Source organism: Schistocerca serialis, chromosome 3 (genome assembly GCF_023864345.2).
Source record: "Schistocerca serialis cubense isolate TAMUIC-IGC-003099 chromosome 3, iqSchSeri2.2, whole genome shotgun sequence".
Classification (NCBI taxonomy): Eukaryota; Metazoa; Arthropoda; class Insecta; order Orthoptera; family Acrididae; genus Schistocerca; species Schistocerca serialis.
In genome coordinates this window covers 530,689,722-530,711,525 of record NC_064640.1, presented here as the reverse complement: position 1 = coordinate 530,711,525, position 21,804 = coordinate 530,689,722, and the positions used below count along the sequence as shown (strand labels likewise).

Here is a 21,804-nt window from a genome sequence, read left to right as displayed (position 1 = left end):
ATGAGACAACATACTACTGTCAGCAGTGATGTACATTTCATTATGTTCAATAATAAATAATAGCAAATAGGGGTAAGTTGAAGATCTCACTGATTAAAATGTAAATAACACGAAAACCAAAGATCCCAGCAGACAGCTAATGGCACAGCAGGAAAACTAGTGTAATTCTAGTCTTAAATTGTGTGTAATATGGATAGTGGCAAGAAGTTATATGTAAATTCGATAATTTTGCTATGACAGACCATGTCCGTTTAAGGGCAGTGGCCATATCGGCTTTGAGAGTTGCCTGAGGATGGCCATATAGTTTGATGACCAACATGTCAGTCATGGCTGAAAGGGACTGAAATCTTTGGGTGACTTTTTCATGGATTTTGTGTAAGAGTTGTGAATTTGAACTCTAAATGGAATCGCATTTATACTTCTTTGACATCTAATTTGCTGAATTTTAACTTTAAATGGCATTTTCTTAGAACTTTTGAGGTATATGTAACTTTAAATTTCTACATTAATGTGGTATGCCAGATTTATCACTTTGATAGCCCAACTCATTTCTCAATTCTCCACTTTTGCTTTCTCAATATTATGCAAAGATTTAATGAAGCTATTTACTTATAAACATTAACCAGCTTCAGGGAGTAGAAGAGAGTGTGACCTTAGTGCTATGTACACTGACTTTGCAGAAGGTAAGTTTACCTACGTGCTCAAGTGCAACAGGTCTAGGTAACATCTGGTGCAAGAAATTAATTCCATCCACAGTAATGTTTGATATAGTGCTTGTGCATGAAACCATAGAGGATCTGGGAACTCTGTGGCTATCAGTGAAATACCAAAAATGGGGTGGGAGCATGTGGAAAGCACTGGCAGCAGATATTAGACTGAGATGTTGGATGGTGAGTGCCACAATAAACCATAGAGGCAACATGTAAACAGCAACCAAGAAGAAGTTGGCAGCCCTCTGTGCAGAGGCAAAACAGTTGAGAGATGCATCTTCAAAGGTGAATGCAAAGTGTGTTTACCCAATTACAAGATGAGGATTTTTCCCAAATTCATCATTTGAAAAATATGGGGTCATCTTATATTCATAAATAAAACTACTGCTGCTGAGGTCAACATTTTAACATTGTTTAATGGATGATTATAGGGGTCATCTTACATATACTGATGAAGCTTTAGTCATTGAGGTTTCGCACAACTTTATTTTGAAGAATTCTGAAGGGTAGGTCTTAGCAAACAACAGTTGTTTTGAAATAGGCTTAAAACTCCTTGATACACCAAAGTGCTCAAAACAGTACTGAACTTTCTTGAACAATCACATGGCATTTGACTCAGGGCACTAGTGCAAGGAGTAGTTGGGAAACTATGGAGTAGCCACTAAAACTGTCTAATGCTCTGCTTTAAAATGGACAATTTTGTGAAACACAGAAGGAAATAGCATTAAATTCTATCAACTTACAAACTTTTGTTGTATGTGAACAAGTCTGCAATAAAAGTTTTCATAGATCTATGGGTATTGTATACATATGTTTATGCTGCTTTTCAAGTCAAGGTAACATTCAAAGATGAAAATGTTGTCCCTCAAAATCCATTACTTTATTATGAACCTCAGTCAATATTTTGTTTGGTTATGAGAAACTGTAATCATTTACCAGGTGGGCTGCAAATGAGAAAGTCGGTCACTCTTCATATTTTAGAATACCAAGGAGAAACATTAACAGGTTTAGAACAAGATGGTGTCATTCAAATGAAATAAGAAAGAAAATTAATCCAGAATTAAATGCATAATCAACAAAAATCACATTAAACCAAAAGCAATTTTTATTTCAAGGATAGACTAAAGACGTATTGTTGAGATAGTACCGAGAGATGTCAATAGACTGTGGGATAAATGAAAGTTTGAGAAGTGTACTGATTTGAGATGGAAATCTTTTATGTACACACCAATTGCTGTTGTTACATATGACATGCACCCTAGAAGATATTGCCATCCAGGTATCACTGCTGCTGATGCAGCTCTACAAAATGGTTGGAAAGGGATCAGTGACACCAGCTTGGCTGAGAAGTTGAACTACCACAAGTGTAACAAGGGAGGGCATAGCACAGGCAGCAAATTTCTGTGCTGCCAACCATGGGAATATACACTGTGTACTTTGGCTTTTTTATGAACATCTACCATGTTTAAGCTGCAGTTTGCCTGAATCCATTTGTACTCAGAATCAAACTTACTGTAAAATGGGACAAATACTCAACGATAGCACTCATTTCTTCAGGAGATGGTAAAAGTCTAGACTGGAGCTAGTGGCACACTTAGCATTTTGTGCTGCAGTATTGACGACGCTTCATCATGGGGTGTGATAGGAACAGTAGGGGTGTGTCAGGTGCTAGTTCTACAAAGCCAGTGAAAGACAGTCGAGCAGATATGTTTGGAAGCAACAGAAATCGTAATATTCTCACATCAGTATAAAAGTGAAGTCCACTATTTAGTCAGAAAAGAAACCAGCTGTGTTCTCATGTCCCATTGTAGCTACAGCCTTAGAAATTGCAATATATTTGGAAGAAACAGCCAAATATTTGTGACAATGAAGAACAGCTCTACTGTTAGGATGATGATGATGATTTAAAATAGTGATACCACAGACTAGAGGCTAACTTAAGAAAAAAGTCAGTGAAGATAAAAATAAATGTAAACAGTTTCTTTTTGTTCATTTCTCCTTGTATTATCAAAATACAGGCAACAATAAATGGCAAAGTTGAGTATGCATGTGTGTATGTGTAACATTAATGTTTTAGGTCATCTTATACTCATGTAAATACAGTATGTGTGGGAGGAAGGAAGTCCGCCACAAGGCAACTGTAGGACACACGTCAAAACACTGTTGTGAATCAACAATAAAAGCCTGTCAAATTTAAAAGACCATAAAATCTCCAAGATCAGCGATGTTTTATTGAAGCTCAAAGCTTAGTATGTACTTTAATGCTAGATGCTTTTAATAATTTCCTACACAAAAGTCTGTCTTGAAATCTGGATGAAAATCCAAGCAGGTTCTGGTTATTTGTAAAGTACGCCATGGCAATACACAATCACTATCTTCACTGTGTGACAATGGGCATCTCACTGATGACAGTGCCACTAAAGCACAGTTACTAAGCAAAGTTTTTCGAAATTCACCATTTTCAGTCTTTGAACAGATGCCAGGTCTTTGTGTAGTGAGCAGTTGGAGCTGCTTGATGATGGCACATACAGAAAATTATGAATATTTTATACTGTGATTGGTGATCCTACAAATTTCAGTTACCTATAACTAGCCAAGTAAAATAATGGTACATTTTAGAATGAACTGCTTGAAATCTGACACAGCAAGTATACAAAACAATGTCTTGTCTCCTCCTTTAGAACCCTCCTTTGGTTGATTACTCTTGCATCTTGGGATGGTTGGACTTGAGGTGACCATACCTCAAACAACGGGAATACTTCTTCATCTTCTTTTCCTATTTGTCTTTGGGCAAACCCTGCTTTAATTTCTTACAATGTTTTGGGAATAAAGCACCATCACTGCCACCTTTGTCCAACTTGAGGTATTCTTCAATAGTTCAATTTCACAACTTTTCTTTGCTGTTTTCCAATTTGAAATTTTCATCCATTGCACTGGACTTTATACCCATTCAATATGAAAAATAAATGTTTATAAACCTCTGAGCCTAATGTGTACAATTAATCAATAATCACATTATTTGTCCTTTCTCTACAAAAAAATGGTTCAAATGGCTCTGAGCACTATAGGGACTTAACATCTCAGGTCATCAGTCCCCTAGAACTTAGAACTACTTAAACCTAACTAACCTAAGGACATCACACACATCCATGCCCAACGCAGTATTTGAACCCGTGACCACAGCAGTAGCGCGGTTCCAGACTGAAGCGCGTAGAACCACTCGACCACCAGCGGCCAGCCCTTTCTCTACAGTTTTTTGGCCACATCCTGAGTATGAATTATGTAATTTTGAGTACTGTCTCCAAATTTTGTAATATGGTGTCCAACAGAGCATCCCAGAGATTAACCCACTTAATTTTATTCTTACCAGTAAACAGGTTTTCCAAGATATCACAAGTTTCCTCTGCCTTTGTTATGTTTTCCATACCTGTGTACCCGAATTTATCCATCGAAGAAAAATAAGTTGTTTGTATTCCTACCAGTATGACATACATAGTTCACTGCACATATTTTCTGATACATTACTGTGTGCTAGTGTTTATGATGGTAAGGAAAAACAACAATAACATTGTTCATAATACTCCTATTCACAAATAATGTTACATTGAATGGAAATAACAGAAACAACAATGCAAGGATAGTGCACATCTTGCTGATGGCTATGACAAAGGTGAAATGTGGTGCCAGAGTACCTACACAGCATTGTTTGAATACATGTAAGCAGGCAATGTAGGGAGGGTAAGGTAAGGGAAAGGATGGGTGATAATGTAAAGAATAAAGTCAAAGATTTGTTGCAGACCAGGACTCAAACTGAAATTTACTGCTTCTTATGAGTGGATGGTTAACTGCTTTGGGCATCTGGACTCAAATTTCCGACTTATCACACACTGTACTGCTATATCCCTTGTCCATTGAATTCTCTACTCAAAAATCCTGATTCCCACAGGAGTTCCAATGATATTTGCACATTCACACAGAAACAAATATCAAGAAGCCATTACCTTCTTTTTCAGAAATGTATATATCTGTCATGTCTGTTCTGTCACACGTCCACTCAGGACTCAAAACTAGATTTACCACTTGTCATGAGCAGTTGTCTTAACTGCTCAGGTCATCCAGTCATGGTCCATGACTGACTCAAATTTCCAACTTATCCCACACTACAATGCAGTATCCCTTGCCCTTTAACTCTCTACTTGCAAATCCTGATTTGTGCAGGAGTTCTGATGATTTTGTGCATACACACTGGAACAAACATTGAGGACCCATTACCCTCTTTTTCATAAATGTATATACACAAATTGTGTCTGTTCTGTTGGACATGTCGTGAGTGGTTAAGACAATTGCTCATGACAAATGCTACACTAGTCCTGAAGCTACACAAATTTTCAGCTTTCATCATTGCATTACCACAATGCCTGTACTGTTAACTCTCATGGCTTCCCACCCATTCTTTCCCTTTCCTTATATCCCACCTCCCTCCCCCCATCCCAAACATCTGATGTTCACATGCATAAATCAGCCACATCAACACTCAGATATATATATATATATATATATATAGGTAAGTCACCTCATCTTTGTTTTTATATATATATATATATATAGACACACATTTCTGAAAAAGAGGATAAATGTTCCTTGCCATTTGTTTCAGTGTGAATGCACAAATATCACTGGAACTACTACATGAATTGGGATCAGTGAGTAGAGAGCTGAATGGATGAGGGACACTACATTGCAGCATGTGATAAGTTAGAAATTTAGTCAGCCAGATACTGCATCCTGATGGCTATAGCAGGTAAGACAACTGTTCATGAGAAGTGGTAAATTTGGGTCGAGTCCTGGTCTGGTACAAATTTTCAACTTTTCTTACTACATAACTATGGTGCCCTGTCTGGCAAGCCCTCACAATCTCTACCCATTCTTTCCCTTTCCTTACCCTCCCTACATTTCATGGTTACATGTATGTACCAGCCGCATCATCACAAGTGATTTCTGTTCTGTCGGAGATGTCTGACAGATCAGACACCACTCAGATATATACTGTTTGAATAAGTGGACTCCAATATTCACAATACTTCTATGTCCACATATATACTCAGTAAATCACTATAACACACACATAAAAAAAAGGTTTGCATCACTTCAGTTCTGAGAGTTCCAGAACCTGTACAGTAAATGGGAACAGAGATCAACATAAACATCATTTCTGCCCTTTTTATTGTTCATGAAAACCACACATTGCATGTTGTACCACCATACAGCAAGACCTTCAGAGGTGGTGGTCCAGATTGCTGTACACACCAGCACTTCTAGTACCCAGTAGCACATCATCTTGCATTGCTCCATGCCTGTATTCATCGTGGTATACTATCCACTAGTTCATCATGTCAGTGTTGGTCCAGATTGTCCCACTCCTCAACGGTAATTTGGCGTAGATCCCTCAGAGTGGATGGTGGGTCTCATCGTCCATAAACAGCACTTTTAAATCCATCCCAGGCATATTTGATAGGGTTCATGTCCGGAGGACATGCTGGCATCTCTAGTCAGCAATGTCATTATCCTGGAGGAAGTCATTCACAAGATGTGCATGATACGGGCGCGAATTGTTGTCCATTAAGACGAATGCCTCACCAATATGCTGCCGATATGATTTCTCTATTGGTCAGAGGATGGCGTTCACGAATCGTACAGCTGTTACGTCACCTTCCATGACCACTAGCAGCGTACATTACCCCTACATAATGCCACCCCAAAACAGCAGGGAACCTCCACTTGGCTGCACTCACTGGACAGTGTGTCTAAGGCATTCAGCCTGACCGGGTTGCCTCCAAACACGTCTCTGACAATTGTCTGGTTAAAGGCATATGTGACACTCTTCATGATGCCAATCCTGAGCAGTCCATTCAGCATGTTGTTGGGTCCATCTGTACTGTATCTGTGCTGCATGGTGTCACGGTTGCAAAGATGGACCTCGCCATGGATGTTGGGTGTGAAGTTGTACATCATGCAACCTAATGCGCACGGTTTGTGTCATAACACAAAGTCCTGTGGCTGCACATAAAGCATTATTCAACATGGTGGTGTTGCTGTCATGATTCCTCCGAGCCATAATCCATAGGTAGGGGTCATCCACTGCAGTAGTAGCCCTTGGGTGGCCTGAGCAAGGCATGTCATTGGCAGTTCCTGTCTCTCTGTATCTCCTCCATGTCTGAACAACATTGGTATGGTTCACTCCAAGATGCCTGGACACTTCCTTTGTTGAGAGCCCTTGCTGTAACAAAGTAACACTGTAGACACGTCCAAACCGAGATATTGACCATCTAGGCATGGTTGAACTACAGACAACACATGGTGTGTACCTCCTTCCTGGTTGAATGAATGGAACTGATCGGCTGTCAGGCCCCCTTCGTCTAATAGGTGCTGCTCATGCATGGTTGTTTGCATCTTTGGGTGGGTTTAGTGACATCTCTGAACAGTCAAAGGGACTGTGTCTGTGATACAATGTCCACAGTCAATGTCTATCTTTAGGAGTTCTGGGAAACGGTGTGATGCAAACCTTTTTTTGATGTGTGTATGTATAGAGCACATTCTATACTAAGCTGTTTACTGATTTATGTCTTTCAGTGTCTTCCAGCTGACATTTCTCAACATTTCCATTACTGGTACACTCTTCCATGACACAGACAGGAATTTGACTGCTTGCACTTTGCTTCTTGATGTACACTCAGTGTCCACCACAAGTGAACATGACTCCACACATCCTAGCAAAATTCCGCTACGAAATGAAGTGGTGTTTTGAAGCAACCTTCTTTGTCAGCATCAAGCAACATGGTTTGAACAGCCTCCACATAATTACAGGGATATAATGCAAGATCCCAGTGGTTACTGGTGTCAGAGGGGCAGCTTTCTTAAGTTAGAATCAAGTCTCAGGCACCCCGTTCTGAAAGAAGTCACTATAACTGAAGAGCCGCACAATAATACATGGGAAAGTAAGGTTAGCTTATTCCACCAAAAGTTAGAGGATTGAGTAATAAGGTAGAAGAGCTTCTTGCCTATTTGCAAAATTTAGAGGAAAAGATAGACATTCTGTGCCTGTCTGAGCACCACATAACCACAGGGTTAGATAAATTACATATAAAAGATTGTAGTCTAGTAGATTACTCATGCAGAACTAATATATGTGAAGGAGTAGTTGTTACATATATTGAGACAGAACACAAGTTCAAAAGCATTGACACAAGCAGATTTGGCACTGATCAGCACATAGAAGTGTGTGCTTGTGAATGCTGAAAAACAGTTCACTTTTCATTGTAACAGTATATAGATCGCCACTGGGAAATTTTGAATTATTTATTAGGAACCTGGATTTCATACTGTGCTATCTGTCAGACATCACCAAGCAGTTAGTGGTCTGTGGTGACTTCAATGTAGATTTCCTAAAGGATTCTAATAGGAAAAGTGGTCTGGAAACCTTATTTGGATCCTACAATTTGTTCTCAGTAATTAACTTTCCAGCACGTGTGGACAAAGACAGTAGGTCCCAATTGATAAGGTTTTCTTTGATGAGGCATAAAGCAACAAAATAACTGTTTAACCAGTAACAAATGCTCTCTCAGATCATGATGCACAGTTAGTCAGGGCAAATGACATAGTCCCTTACAGTGTGGATACACCTTCGTGGAAGTCAGTTAGAATGATTAATTACTACAGGTCAAATGTTTTTAAGAGTAGTTTACAAGAAACAACCTTGGATGAAATTTATAAAGAACAAATGCCAATAAAGAATTTAATCTATTCCAAGATAAATTCATATCAGTATTTAAAAATAGCTTTCTGCATAAGCTAATCAGAAGGGACATTAAACAGCCATGTAAAAAGAATCCATGGATCACTAAAGGGATTAAATTATCTTGGGAAAGAAAAAGGGAAATGTATCTTTTGGCAAGAACAAATAGAGACCATGCAGTAGTTGCACACTACAAAAACTACTCAAAATTACTAAGAAAGGCTATTAAAAAATCAAAAAACGTGCACATAATGTCAGATATCAGTACGTCAGACAACAGAGTTAGGGCAATATGGAATACAGTGAAGCAAGAGACAAGACAACCAACCACAGAAGAGGATAACAGTACTATTGAATTGAATGGGAGTGCTATAAATGACAAGTCTCAGTTAGCAAATGTATTTAATAATAATTTCTTAAACATAGCAGAAAACATAGAAACCAACAGTTCAATAGAAAGACCACAGCAATTTGCTGAAGAAGTAACTTCCACAAAAATACGTCATATTAATGTACTACCAATGTCTACATTTGGAATTAAGAGGGTCATAAATTCTCTTGAGAATAAAAGCTCTTCTAGTTTTAATGGTGTTTTCAATTGAGTACTAAAGATTTGTTCCCATATAATAAATTGGGTATTGTCTGAAATATATAATGCATCATTAACTCAAGGCATTTTTCCAGAATGACTAAAATATGCCATTGTTAAACCCCTCTCAAAGAAAGGTGATAAGAGAGGTGTCAGTAACTACCAAGGAGTTTCACTGCTGAAATCATCATCATCATCTTGGACAGTTTCCAGTCACTGGCTGGGTCTGTCGGGAACACAAGCCTCTCCATCGTGTTCTGTCTTTCCACCATTCCCCCTCTTCCACCTTCGTCCAGTTCTCTCCTCTTCTCGCACCACATTCCTTCACTCCCTTCACCCATCTATCTCTTGGTCTTCCCCTGGGCCTCTTCCCCTCCAGTTGCAGATCAAACATCCTCTTTGGAATTCTTCCCTCATCCATTCTCTTCATGTGTCCATACCACTGCAGTCTTTATTTTTCTATCCTGTCCTGTACTGGTTCCTCCTTTAGTCTTTCCCTCACATACACATTTCGCAATCTGTCTCATCTTGTTACACTCAACCTGCTCCTCTGGAACTTCATTTCACTAGCTTGTATTCTACTTTTGTCGCTTTTATGCATTACCCATGTCTCACTTCCGTATGCCAATATGGGGACAAAGTAGGTTCGGTATATAATTCCCTTGGATTTCTGTGGCACCGCCTTGCTCCAAATAAGCCCCCTAATGCATTTGAAGAACTGCCCTGCTTTTCTGCACCTTTCATTTATTTCCATTGCGTTTCCCCTCTTACTTTCAATCATGCTTCCCAGGTACTTGAAGTTCTCTACCACTTGTAGTTTTACCCCTCCACAAGTTATATCCACATTTGGCCTATTCTTCTTCCTTGTTGTGACAATTATTTCACTTTTCTTTGCAGAGAAATGTATTCCATATTGTGCTGCCGTTGCCTCCCATACATCTAACTGCTCTTGCACCTCCTTCTCGCAATTTCCCCATAACATCAGGTCATCGGCAAAAAGCACTGCTTTCATTTTATGATCTCCAATCGCATCTGATACTTGCTGTAGGATTTCATCCATAACAATAATAAACAATAAAGGTGAAAGTGCACTTCCCTGTTGCAGCCCATTTTCCAGCTTGAACCATGCAGTACGTTCCCTCCCCACTTTCACACAACTCTCACTTCCCTCATACATTTTTCTGACTTTTTGTGTTATCTCTTCATCTATCCCTTTTGCTTTCAGCACATCCCAGAGCTTGTCCCTATGATACTGTCATACGCCTTCTCAGTATCTAAAAAGGCCATGATTAAGTCCTTCCCGTACTCATAGTGCCTTTCCTGCAGTTGCCTTACCACAAATATGACGTCCGTTGTTGATGTTCCCGGTCTGAAACCATACTGCTCCTCTTGCAGTCTACTTTCAATACTGCTTCTTATTCTCTTCTCCAGGATCTTTTCATAGAGTTTTCCACAGTGGCATAGCAGGGTAATTCCTCTGTAGTTCTCACATCTCCTTTTATCCCCTTTCTTGAAGATCGGGACTATAATTCCTTTCTTCCAATCCTCAGGAATTCTGTTCTCCTTCCACACCACCCTCAGCACTCTGTATAGCCACTGGGTTCCTACTTCTCCTGCTGCTCGTATCATATCCACTGTTACTTCATCCCAACCTGGTGCCTTGCCCCCTTTCATCCTCTTTATGGCTTCTTCCACTTCATTCCAAGTTAGATCATCAATTTCCCCACTATTATAATCGTCTGCTGCCTTAGGCTCTCCATCGCTGTTAGTTACCCGCTTGGCGGCATTCAACAGATCTTCAAAGTACTCCTGCCAAATCTTTTTGAGCTCATGCATTTCCTCCACAACTCTTTCATTATTATCTATGATCCTCAGGCACTCGCTTCTGTCGTTCCTCTTATTTCTTACCATGGTGTAAAGTACTTTTTTGTTCCCTTCACTGTCCTCTTCTAACATTCTTGTCCATTTTTCCATCCACTTCTTCTTCTCCGCCCTTACTATGGTCTGTGCCGCTTTCTTGCTTTCCTTATATTTTACCCTAGCTTCCTTTGTTCGGGTCTGGAACCATTCTCTGAAGGCTTTGTTCTTTCGAAGTACTGCCTCTTTACATATGTGGTTCCACCATGGGGTTTCCTTAATTCTCCTCTTTGTGCTAGTTCTTCCGCACACAGTCTCAGCTGCCTCAACTAGAGCCCTCTTAAAATCTCCCCATTCTTCTTCCACTGTTCTCTGATCTTCCTTTGGCAGCTTCTTCCTGATCAGTGTCTGGTACTGGGTCCTCCGTTCATCCTCTTTCAGCATCCATGTCTTCAACCTTTTCTCCTGTATGTTTGTTGCCCTCCTATCTTTTTTCTCTCTCAGGGTGGCTACCAACAGCCGATGGTCACTGGCTAAGGCCTCAGACGGAATGACCTTAACATCTGTGAGGCTGCTCATCATCTGCCTATCCACTAGTACATAGTCTACTACTGAAGTTTGGGACCAGTCTCCACTGTACCAAGTTATTTTGTGGCTACTTCTCTTCTTGTACCTGGAATTTGCGATCGCCAGCCCATTCCTCTTGCAGAATTCCAGCAACAATTTTCCTTCTCTATTTCGGTTCCCCCAGCCCTCTGATCCCATTATCTCCTCGAATCCTTTCCTGTCTGTGCCAACATGTGCATTGAGGTCCCCTATTATAATCTGATTACCTCCATTTAGCTGCTTTTGCATGTCATCTTCAAATTCCTCCTTCTCCTTTTTTGTACACCCCACCTGTGGGGCATATGCTTGGATGATTTCAATGCTTTTTCCTTTCACTAGTACTCTGGCTTTTATCATTTGATCATTGATACCTTCCACCTCCTCCTGCAGACCCTCTCTGACCACTATTGCCACTCCATTTCTTCCCCTCTCATTCCCTATCCAGTACAGTTTACATCCTTTACTTAGTGGTTTTTCACCAACTCCTCTCCACCTAGTCTCAGCAAGTCCCAAGATGTCCAATTTCCTCCTTTCCATCATTTCTACAATTTCTTCTAACTTCCCAGTTAGAGTCCTTACGTTTAAGGTGCCCAGTCGTAAACCATCTCGTAATCCTTTTCCATTGCTTGGTCGGTTTCCTTTAAATCCGTTCCGTGATCCGAGGCATGTTCCCTTTTTGAAAGCAGTTTCCAAAATTTTTGAGAAGGTGATGTATTCAAGAATAGTATCTCACCTTTGTAATAATAATATCCTCAGCAAATTACAGTCTAGGTTTCAGAAGGGCTGCTCTACTGAGAACGCCATTTAGATGTTCACACACCACAAATTACAAGCATTAAACAACAAAATAGCACCAGCAGGTATTTTCTGTGACCTATACAAGGCATTTGATTGTGTGAATCATAGTATCCTCATAGATAACTTGAAATTTTATGGGACTGATGGTATAGCCAACCAATGGATCATGTCATATCTAACCAAAAGAAAAGTCAGACTGGGGAAAAAAAAAATCGTGCATGGGGCTCCTCAAGGCTCAATCTTAGATCCACTACTGTTTCTCATATATGTAAATGATCTACTGTCTAACGTACAACAAGCAGAATTAGTTCTTTTTGCAGATGACACCAGTATTGTAATCACTCACAGTATATATACAGAAATGGAAGAAATGTTGAACAAAGTTCTCAGAAGTATCATTGATTGGTTTTCTGCAAATGGTCTCACCCTGAATTTCACAAAGACACATCATATTGAGTTCTGCCCCTCTAAGGATACTGTACCAGTGATACATCTAACACATGGTGAGGAAATAATACATAAGGTGGAAACTTAAAAATTCTTAGGTGTACATACTGATGAGAATTTAAATTGTAAAAACACATTTTAGAACTCATAACTCAACTTGGTTAAGCCACATTTGCACTTAGAGTCATAGCAAATTTTGAGGGGAGAGAAATCAGTAATTTGACATATTTTGCTTATTTTCATTCAGTAATGTCACATGGAAAAATGTTCTGGGGTAACTCATCTTTGAGAAAGAAGGTCTTCATTGCCCAAAGACGTGCTGTTCAAATAATATGTCATGCTCACCCATGACCATCTTGTAGACATCTGTTTAAGGAGTTGAGTGTTCTGACTAATGTTTCACAGTATATTTATTTCCTTGTGAAGTCTGTTGTAAATAATCCACTATAGTTCAAAAGGAACAATGAGGTACATAATTACAATATCAGATGAAAAAATGACATTCATTACTCAACATTACGATTGTCCTTAGCACACAAAGGGGTGCACAACACTGCAACAAAAATTTTTGACCACTTGCCAAGTGATATAAAATGTCTAACAGCCGGCGAGGTAAATTTTGAAAATAAACTGAAAAAATGTCTCCGTGACAACTTCTTCTATTGTGTAGAAGAATTTATGTTTCTATTGTGTAAAAGGTGATGGGTAGGAGTTGCTAAATCAATCTGTATATCTTGTTTTCATTTTGGGGAATAATAATAATAATAATATGGTGATATTTAGAGTACAAATAGATGTACAAATTAATTTGTAATATGAATGTAAAATGACTTGTTCCATATCATGATGATTTATCGTGCAACATGATCCATGGAACATGAAAGTAACTAACTAACTAAATAACTTTGCTTGATCAACAACTGACTGATTCAGTTCACTCTACTTTACACACTGTTACCACAAGGCATCTGTATCATGTGATTGACTCTACTTGTGTAACATTAGTCCTATTGTCATTATTATAGCATTTTTACATTCCTCTAGACCAGGATTTATTTACAAGTCATTGCAGCAGATAGATCTCATAATGCCATTGCAGCAGATAGATATCGAATCAGACTTGGTACATTTTGTTCCATTTTCATCATTAACAACTCCTACAGATTGCTGTGTCTTCTGTAAAGAATGAGAGAGTGCAACTAAAGTTACAAATAGTATTTCAGTGAAAGTCTAAGAACAACAGCATCATCAGGGAAACATATCCATGACACTTCTGGTACCATGTCCAAAAAAGCTCACGTAACTACTGTTGTTGAAATTCATACTAGTAACCATATTCTTCATTTATTACTTGGATACTATAACACACATTTGATGTGCCACGTCATCTTGAGTAACTTAGGTGACTCCATCTCAAGTCTTTGTTGGTGGAGTATGACCTTGACAAACATGTTCTTCCTGAGGTGGAGTCTGGTGAGTGTTACCAGCTTTGTGTAACCATTTGAACATATTTTGGCAAGCACCACACAATTTGGCAGTAGAACGAAGTCTCTTAAGAGGCAGTGGGAATCTTGGCTTAAACTGCCTGGAACATAGGGGTAGTACAAACTTCTATTTCAAGAAAAGCTCAGTCTTAAGGTGTGCTATGTGGTGAACGGTGGATGGCTGTTGTTGTGAAATAGTCATCAGGTGACAAGTTCTGGAGAACCTACTGAACCTAAGTTACAAACAGTTTACTGAGGCAGGCAGGACTCTATGTGGGAGGAGCTTGAAATTCTCTTGGGAACACTATGTCTAATGAAATTTTAAAAAAAAATTCCAAAAGGGATGGGTGTACTTCTGAGAGCAAAACAGCACTATGGACACATAACTACAGCACTCAAATGATGGACAACTTGCAAAAAAGTGGACAAAACCCGCATTATATGTTCTGCGCCAACCACAAAGGCAACTATGCTCTCTGCAGCAATGACCACAAAGTTTCTGGGATGAATAGAAAAGACAGGAGGTGAAGTTCACAATATTTGCATTGAAATAGAATATTTCGCTTTTGAAACTGATCACCTACTTCACTGTCCAGGAAAAACTGGCAGTTATGGCTCCAATTTTTTCTGCGTGAAAAGAAAATTGAGAAGATAGAGTTAACAAAGAGAATCTGTAACAAATCAAGATGGGACCATACTACTTGCCCTTGGAACAGTCCTGATATCAATACAATTTTTTCTTTATTCTCATTTTAGGAATGACACATATCCAACTGTTCAAATAGCTTATGGGAATGAAGCTAACTGACATCATCTCTATTTAGACAGGAGCACATCCTTGCCTATCCCTTTTCAGGGCAAAATTCCTTGGAAAATCGAAGGCTGTGCTCCTGTCATCCTGATGATGTTACATGGTTGGATTCCTGTAAGTTATCTGAACATTGCATATGCCAGGAGAAACTAAGGTCTCACATTTACCGCTGTTATATAAATTAGCTAATTTCTTGTTCAAGCAGGAAATCATAAAAATTTATTATTCATGAAATAACTTCACAATTACTGATTTTTTAGCCCAGATTTTTCTGATTTCAAAACTGCCTACTTTCATTAGAGCTCATTAAAAAAATCATTTTTAGCATTCTGTGGAAATACTTGAGGAAGCAGTGCCCATAATTTTGTTAATAGCCTCATTACCCAGATCATGTTAAAAAGACTTGTTGTTTTGCTATTATAAATTTGGAACCTCTTTCCACTCCCGGGATTGGAATGACTCCTTACCCTCTTCCTTAAAACCCACATCCTTTCGTCTTTCCCTCTCCTTCCCTCTTTCCTGATGGGGCAACAGTTTGTTGCGAAAGCTTGAATTTCGTGTGTATATTTGTGTGTCGACCTGCCAGCACTTTCGTTCTGTAAGTCACATCATCTGTGTTTTTAGATATAACCTCATATTTTGCTACCTTTACTGTTAAATAGTAGAATACAACAACAAATTGTGACTATTATTCATGGACACAAATCTGTTAACAGTTGTGCAGGACAATCCTTCTTTCAGTCAGTGTCTACTAACTAAATTGTCAAGATCTGTATTTCAGAAGTTAGTATCAGCAAGTCCTGGTTTAGTTACCAAAAAGTACACATCATATCATAATCAGTTGCAGGTTCACAACAATATGTATAGTCTGGAGGTATCAAAAATTAATGTCAGTGATTAGGAAACTGTATATAAGTAAAATATTTGTGCATTTTGATCTAATTTGTCGCCAATGACATGTGAGACTGTTGATTAATTATTGTACATTTCCAGTCTGAATAAAATATATAGATTATAGATTGCTAAAAAAGATAATTATCAGAACAGAAAATTGCATTTTAATAAATTTGAAGGAATTGATTACTATGAGCTACAGTGTAGTATATGTCTTTTAATATATGTCATTCCAACCCATTAATAGCAGATGACTGATTCAAGACCATAGATTACGAGACCATCAAAGGTGCATTACCAGATCAGATCAGTTACAAACCATCATATATATAACTACGCACTAATAGGCAATTCTCCTTGTGAATTTGATCGCCTGAATTTACTTTTTGTCCTGAAACCTGGGCAGTAATGACTTCAAAGAGCATAGTTACTTTTGCAGTGCAGTGGTGAAAACATTCTTCAGATACAGGAGTCATCAATGCAGATAATACCAGCTGAAGTTGCCACAAACACCCCTCACATGCAAGTGCACTTGCAGTTGTGAAGCTGCTACAAAACAGCTTTCTCTAGCATTCAACAAACAGAATTTACAAGTTTATCTCACAACTCCCGAAGATACAACCTTACAGACAAATCATGAAAGAGTTAGTGGTGAGCATCCAACAGCAAAGTTCCTACTACCTTCAATGAACGGGAAGGCTTGGTGAGGTAGTTGCAAAGGCGATAGTCTGGATGAGTGACTGAACTGGCCTTGCAACATCAACCTAAACAGCATTGCTGTGCTGTTACTGCAAATGGCTGAAAGCAAGGGGAAATTACAGCCATAATTTTACCTGAGGGCATGTAACTTTACTGTGTGGTTAAATGATGATGACATCCTCTTGGGTAAAATATTCCGGAGGTAAAATTGTCCCCCATTCAAATCTCCGTCCCGGGACTACTCAGGACGAGATTGTTATCAGGACAATCAACAGTGATGTTCTGTGAATCACAGCATGGAAAGTCAGATACTTTAATCAGGCAGGTAGGCTAGAAAATTTAAAAATGTAAATGGATAGGTTAAAGTTAGATATAGTGGGAATTAGTGAAGTTTGGTAGCAGGAGGAACAAGACTTCTGGTCATGTGAAAACAGGGTTATAAATATAAAATCAAATATGGGTAATCCAGTAGTAGGTTTAATAATGAATAAAAAAAATAGAAATGTGGATAAGCCACTATCAACATCATAGTGATTGCATTATTGTAACCAAGATAGACATGAAGCCCACACCTACAACAGTAGTAAAAGTTAAAATGCCAACTAGCTCTGCAGATGATGAAGAGATTGAAGGAATGTATGATGAGATAAAAGACATTATTCAGACAATTAAGGGAGATGAAAATTAATAGTCATGTTGGACTGGAATTCAACAGTAGGAAAAGGAAGAGAAGGAAAAGTAGTGGTTGAATATGGACTGGGCATAAGGAATGAAAGAGGAAGCCACCTGGTAGAATTTTGCACAGAGCATAACTTAATCATAGCTAACACTGTGTTTAAGTCTCATGAAAGAAGATTGTATATGTGGAAGAGGCCTGGAGACACCAGAAGGTTTCAGATAGATTATATAATGTTAAGACAGAGATTTAGGAACCAGGTTTTACATTGCAAGACATTCGTAGGGGCAGATGTGGACACTGACCACAATTTATTGGTTATGAACTTTCTTTTGGACATGTCTGAAAGAACAGATACCATCTTCATGTAGATAAGGCTTAATGGCCAATGATCTTCTTCAGTGTGGATGCACTCATATTGCCCAAACTCTTACGGGAATCAGAAGATTGACTGCCCTTAGTAATGAGTATAGTGGGCAGGGACACTACAAATGTTGTATGTGGACATTATGCTGGGAATGTGTGTCTTTTGGGGAATGTGGCAGATTTAGGTATCTGCAGTTGCACTATCCTCTGTATCCTTGGTGGCTCAGGTGGATAGAGTATCTGCCTTGTAAGCCGGAGATCATGGGTTCAAGTCCCAGTCGGGGCCACACATTTTCAACTGTCCCCATTGCTATTTATCAATGACTGTAAGCAGCTAAAGGTCTGATTTCACTTTAATTTCATTCCCTCAGAAAGGTTGATATCATTTGGAAAGCCAGTCATGAAGAAACTATTTCACTTGCAGCTAAAGATAAATGGGGTAGATGAAATATCCTGAACTTCAGCATGAGTACAAAAAGAAGGCAGGCTTATACAGGTGTGAGTATTAAAAAACCAACAGTTTAAATAATCATTGTCACAAAGTACTGACACAACTTATTTACAGAAGAATGGTACAGCTAGTATAAGCTGACCTCAGGGAAATTCAGTCCTGGGCTTTTGCAGAAAAGTAACGACATGCAAGAAAGTTTAAGTAAAGGTAATCCTACATTTACAGCATTTGTATGTCTATAGGACTTTGACTGACAGCCAATCAGTTCCAGTCATTCCACCAGGAAGGGAGGTACATGGCTCGTGTTGTCTGTAGTCTAGACGGTCAGTAATGCAGTTCGAACACGTTTGCATTGTTACTTTGTGCCAGGAAAAGCTCTCAACAATCCAGGTGTCTCGGAGTGAGCCAAAGTGATGTTGTTTAGACATGGATGAGATACAGAGAAACAGGAACTGTCGATGACATGCCCTATTCAGGCTGCCCAAGGGTTTCTACTGCAGTGGATTACCACTGTCTATGGATTATGGCTCGGAGGAACCATGACAGCAGCACCATCATGTTGAATAATACTTTTTTTGCAGCCACAGGTCGTTGTGTTACAACTTAAACTATGTGCAATAGGATGCATGATATGCAAATTCACCCCCGACCTCCATGGCGAAATCCAGCTTTGCAACCACAACACCATGCAGCATGGCAAAGATGGACCCAACAACATGCCGAATGGACCGCTCAGGACTGGCATCACATTATCTTCACCAGTGATTGTCGCCTATGCCTTCAGCCAGACAATCATCGGAGACATGTTTAGAGGCAACCAGGTCAGGCTGAATGCCTTAGACACACTGTCTAGTGAGTGCAGAAAGATGGAGGTCCCCTGCTGTTTTTGGGTGGCATTATGTGGGGCCAATGTACGCCGCTGGTGGTCATGGAAAGTGCCGTAAGAGGCATTCATCTTCATGGATGACAATTTGCGCCCCCATCATGCACATCTTGTGAATTACTTCCTTCAGTACAATGACATCGCTTGACTAGAGTGTCCAGCATGTTCTCCAGAAATTAACCCTATTGAACATGGCAGGGATAGATGGAAAAGGACTGTTTATGGACGACATGACCCAGCAACCACTCTGAGGGATTTACACCGAATCACCATTGAGGACCAACAGTTCCTTGATGAACTTGTGGGTAGTATACCATGACAAATACAGTCATGCTTCAATGCATTTGTGTAGAGTTGTCAGTGTTAAGAGACAAGCAACACTGTGGGAAATAAGCACAGAAACCAATGTGTCATATATAATGAATGTATCAATCAGAAAAGTGCAGTGAAATTTGGTGTTAATGGGCTATGGCAACAGACGATTGATGTGAGTGGGTTTGATAACAACATAACATCACCTGCAACAGCTCTCCTGGGCTTGTGATCACATTAGGCGAACCCCAGATGACTGGAACACGTTGGCCTGGTCAGATGAGTGCAGATTTCAGCTGGTAAGAGCTAATGGTAAGGTTAGAGTATGGTGCAGACCCAACTAAGCCATGGAGTCAAGTTGTCTACAAGTCACTGTGCAAGCTGGTCATGGCTCCATAATGGTATTGACTTCAAATGATTATGTTCACTTACTTGGGGACCATTTGAAGCCATTCATAGACTTCATGTTCCCCAAAAATGAAGTAATTTTTATAGATGACAATGCACATCTCAGACAATTTGAACCAATGATTTGGCCACTCAGGTAACCAGACATAAACCCGACAATCATTTATGGACCAAAATCGAGAGCTAACACTTCATTTAAGAACCATGAAAGAATGTTGTATACATGGAAGAGGCCTGGAGACACCAGAAGGTTTCAGATAGATTATATAATGGTAAGACATAGATTTAGGAACCAGATCTTAATCTATAAGACATTTTCAGGGACATATGTGGACTCTGACCGCAATTTATTGGCTATGAACTGTAGATAAAAACTGAAAAAACTGCAAAAAGGTAGGTATTTAAGGTGATGGAACCTGGATAAACTGAAAGAGGAAGAGGTTTTAGAGTGTTTCAGAGAGAGCCTTAGGAACGATTGACAAGAACAGGGGAAAGAAATACAGGTGCAGAAGAATGGGGAGGTTAGAGAGATCAAATAGTGAAGGCAGCAGAGGATCAAGTAGGTAAAAAGACAATTGCTTGTAAAAATCCTTCAGTAATGTGGGAGATACTGGACATAATTGATGACAGGAGAAAATATAAAAATGCAGTAAATGAATTGGGTTAAAAAGAGCACAAATGTCTCATAAATGAGATCAACAAGAAGTACAAAATGGGTAGCAGGGCTGGGTAGAGAACAGATACAAGGATGTAGCAGCATATATTACTAGGGATAAGATTGATGGCACCTATATGAAAATTAAAAAGATCTTTGGAGAAAAGAGAACCTCCAGTATGAATATCAACAGCTCAGATGGAAAACCAGTCCTAAGCAAAGAAGGGAAAGTAAAATGGTTGAAGGAGTAGATAGAGGGTTTATACAAGGGCAATGTACGTGAGGGTAATATTTTGGAAATGAAAGAGGAAGTAGATGAAAATGAATTGTGAGATATGATACTGATTTAAGAGTGTGACATTGCACTGAAAGATCTAAGTTGAAACAAGGCCCCAGGAGCACACAACATTCCGTTAGGGCTACTGATAGCCTTGAGAGATCCAGCCATGACAAAACCCTTCCATCTGGTGAGCAAGATGTATGAGACAGGTGAAATGCTCTCAGAAGAATATAATAAATCCAATTACAAAGAAAGCTGGTCTGAGAGGTGTGAAAATTACCAGGATACCAGTTTAATGAGTTATAATTCCAAAAATGGGGAACATCATTTTGGAGTCTGTAGAAATGTAGGAACATGTGAGGCAATACTGACCATATGACCTACCTTAGAAGATAGGTTAAAGAAAGGCAAACCTATGGTTATATCATTTGTAGACTTAGAGAAAGTTTTTCACAATGTTGACTGTAATACTCTGTTTCAAATTCTGAAGCTACAGCGGTAAAATACAGGGAGCGAAAGGCTGTTTATAATTTGTACAGAAACCAGATGGCAGATATAAGTGTTGAGGGGCATGAAAGAAAAGTAGTGGTTGATAAGAGAGTGAGACAGGGTTGTAGCCTCCCCTTGATATTATTCAATCTGTATATTGAGCAAGCAGTAAAGGAAACAAGAGAAAAATTTGGAGTAGGAATTAAAGTCCAGGAAGAAGAAATAAAAACTTCGAGGTTTGCTGATGACACTGTAATTCTGTCAGAGACAGCAAAGGACTTGGAAGAGCAGTTGAACATAATGGACAGTGTCTTGAAAAGAGGATATAAGATGAAGATCAGCAAAAGAAAAATGATGATACTGGAATGCAGTCGAATTAAATCAGGTGATTCTGAGGGAGCTAGATAAGGAAATGAGACACTTAAAGTAGTAGATCAGCCGGCCGGAGTGGCCGAGCGGTTCTATGCACTACAGTCTGGAACCGCGCGACCGCTACGGTTGCAGGTTCGAATCTTGCCTCGGGCATGGATGTGTGTGATGTCCTTAGGTTAGTTAGGTTTAAGTAGTTCTAAGGGGCTGATGACCTCATAAGTTAAG

The 21,804-nt window shown here is 39.3% G+C and overlaps 1 protein-coding gene across 1 annotated transcript; it reads right to left on the bottom strand.

The window, feature by feature from the left end:
* Positions 1-5,136: 5,136 nt before the first annotated feature.
* On the bottom strand, positions 5,137-11,713 carry LOC126470984 (uncharacterized). The gene is made up of 2 exons (XM_050099030.1): positions 11,090-11,713; positions 5,137-5,208 (listed from the first exon to the last, which is right to left on the bottom strand). Exons 1-2 carry the CDS (start codon positions 11,711-11,713, stop codon positions 5,137-5,139), a joined length of 696 nt encoding a protein of 231 aa, XP_049954987.1.
* Between the last annotated feature and the right edge of the window lie 10,091 nt (positions 11,714-21,804).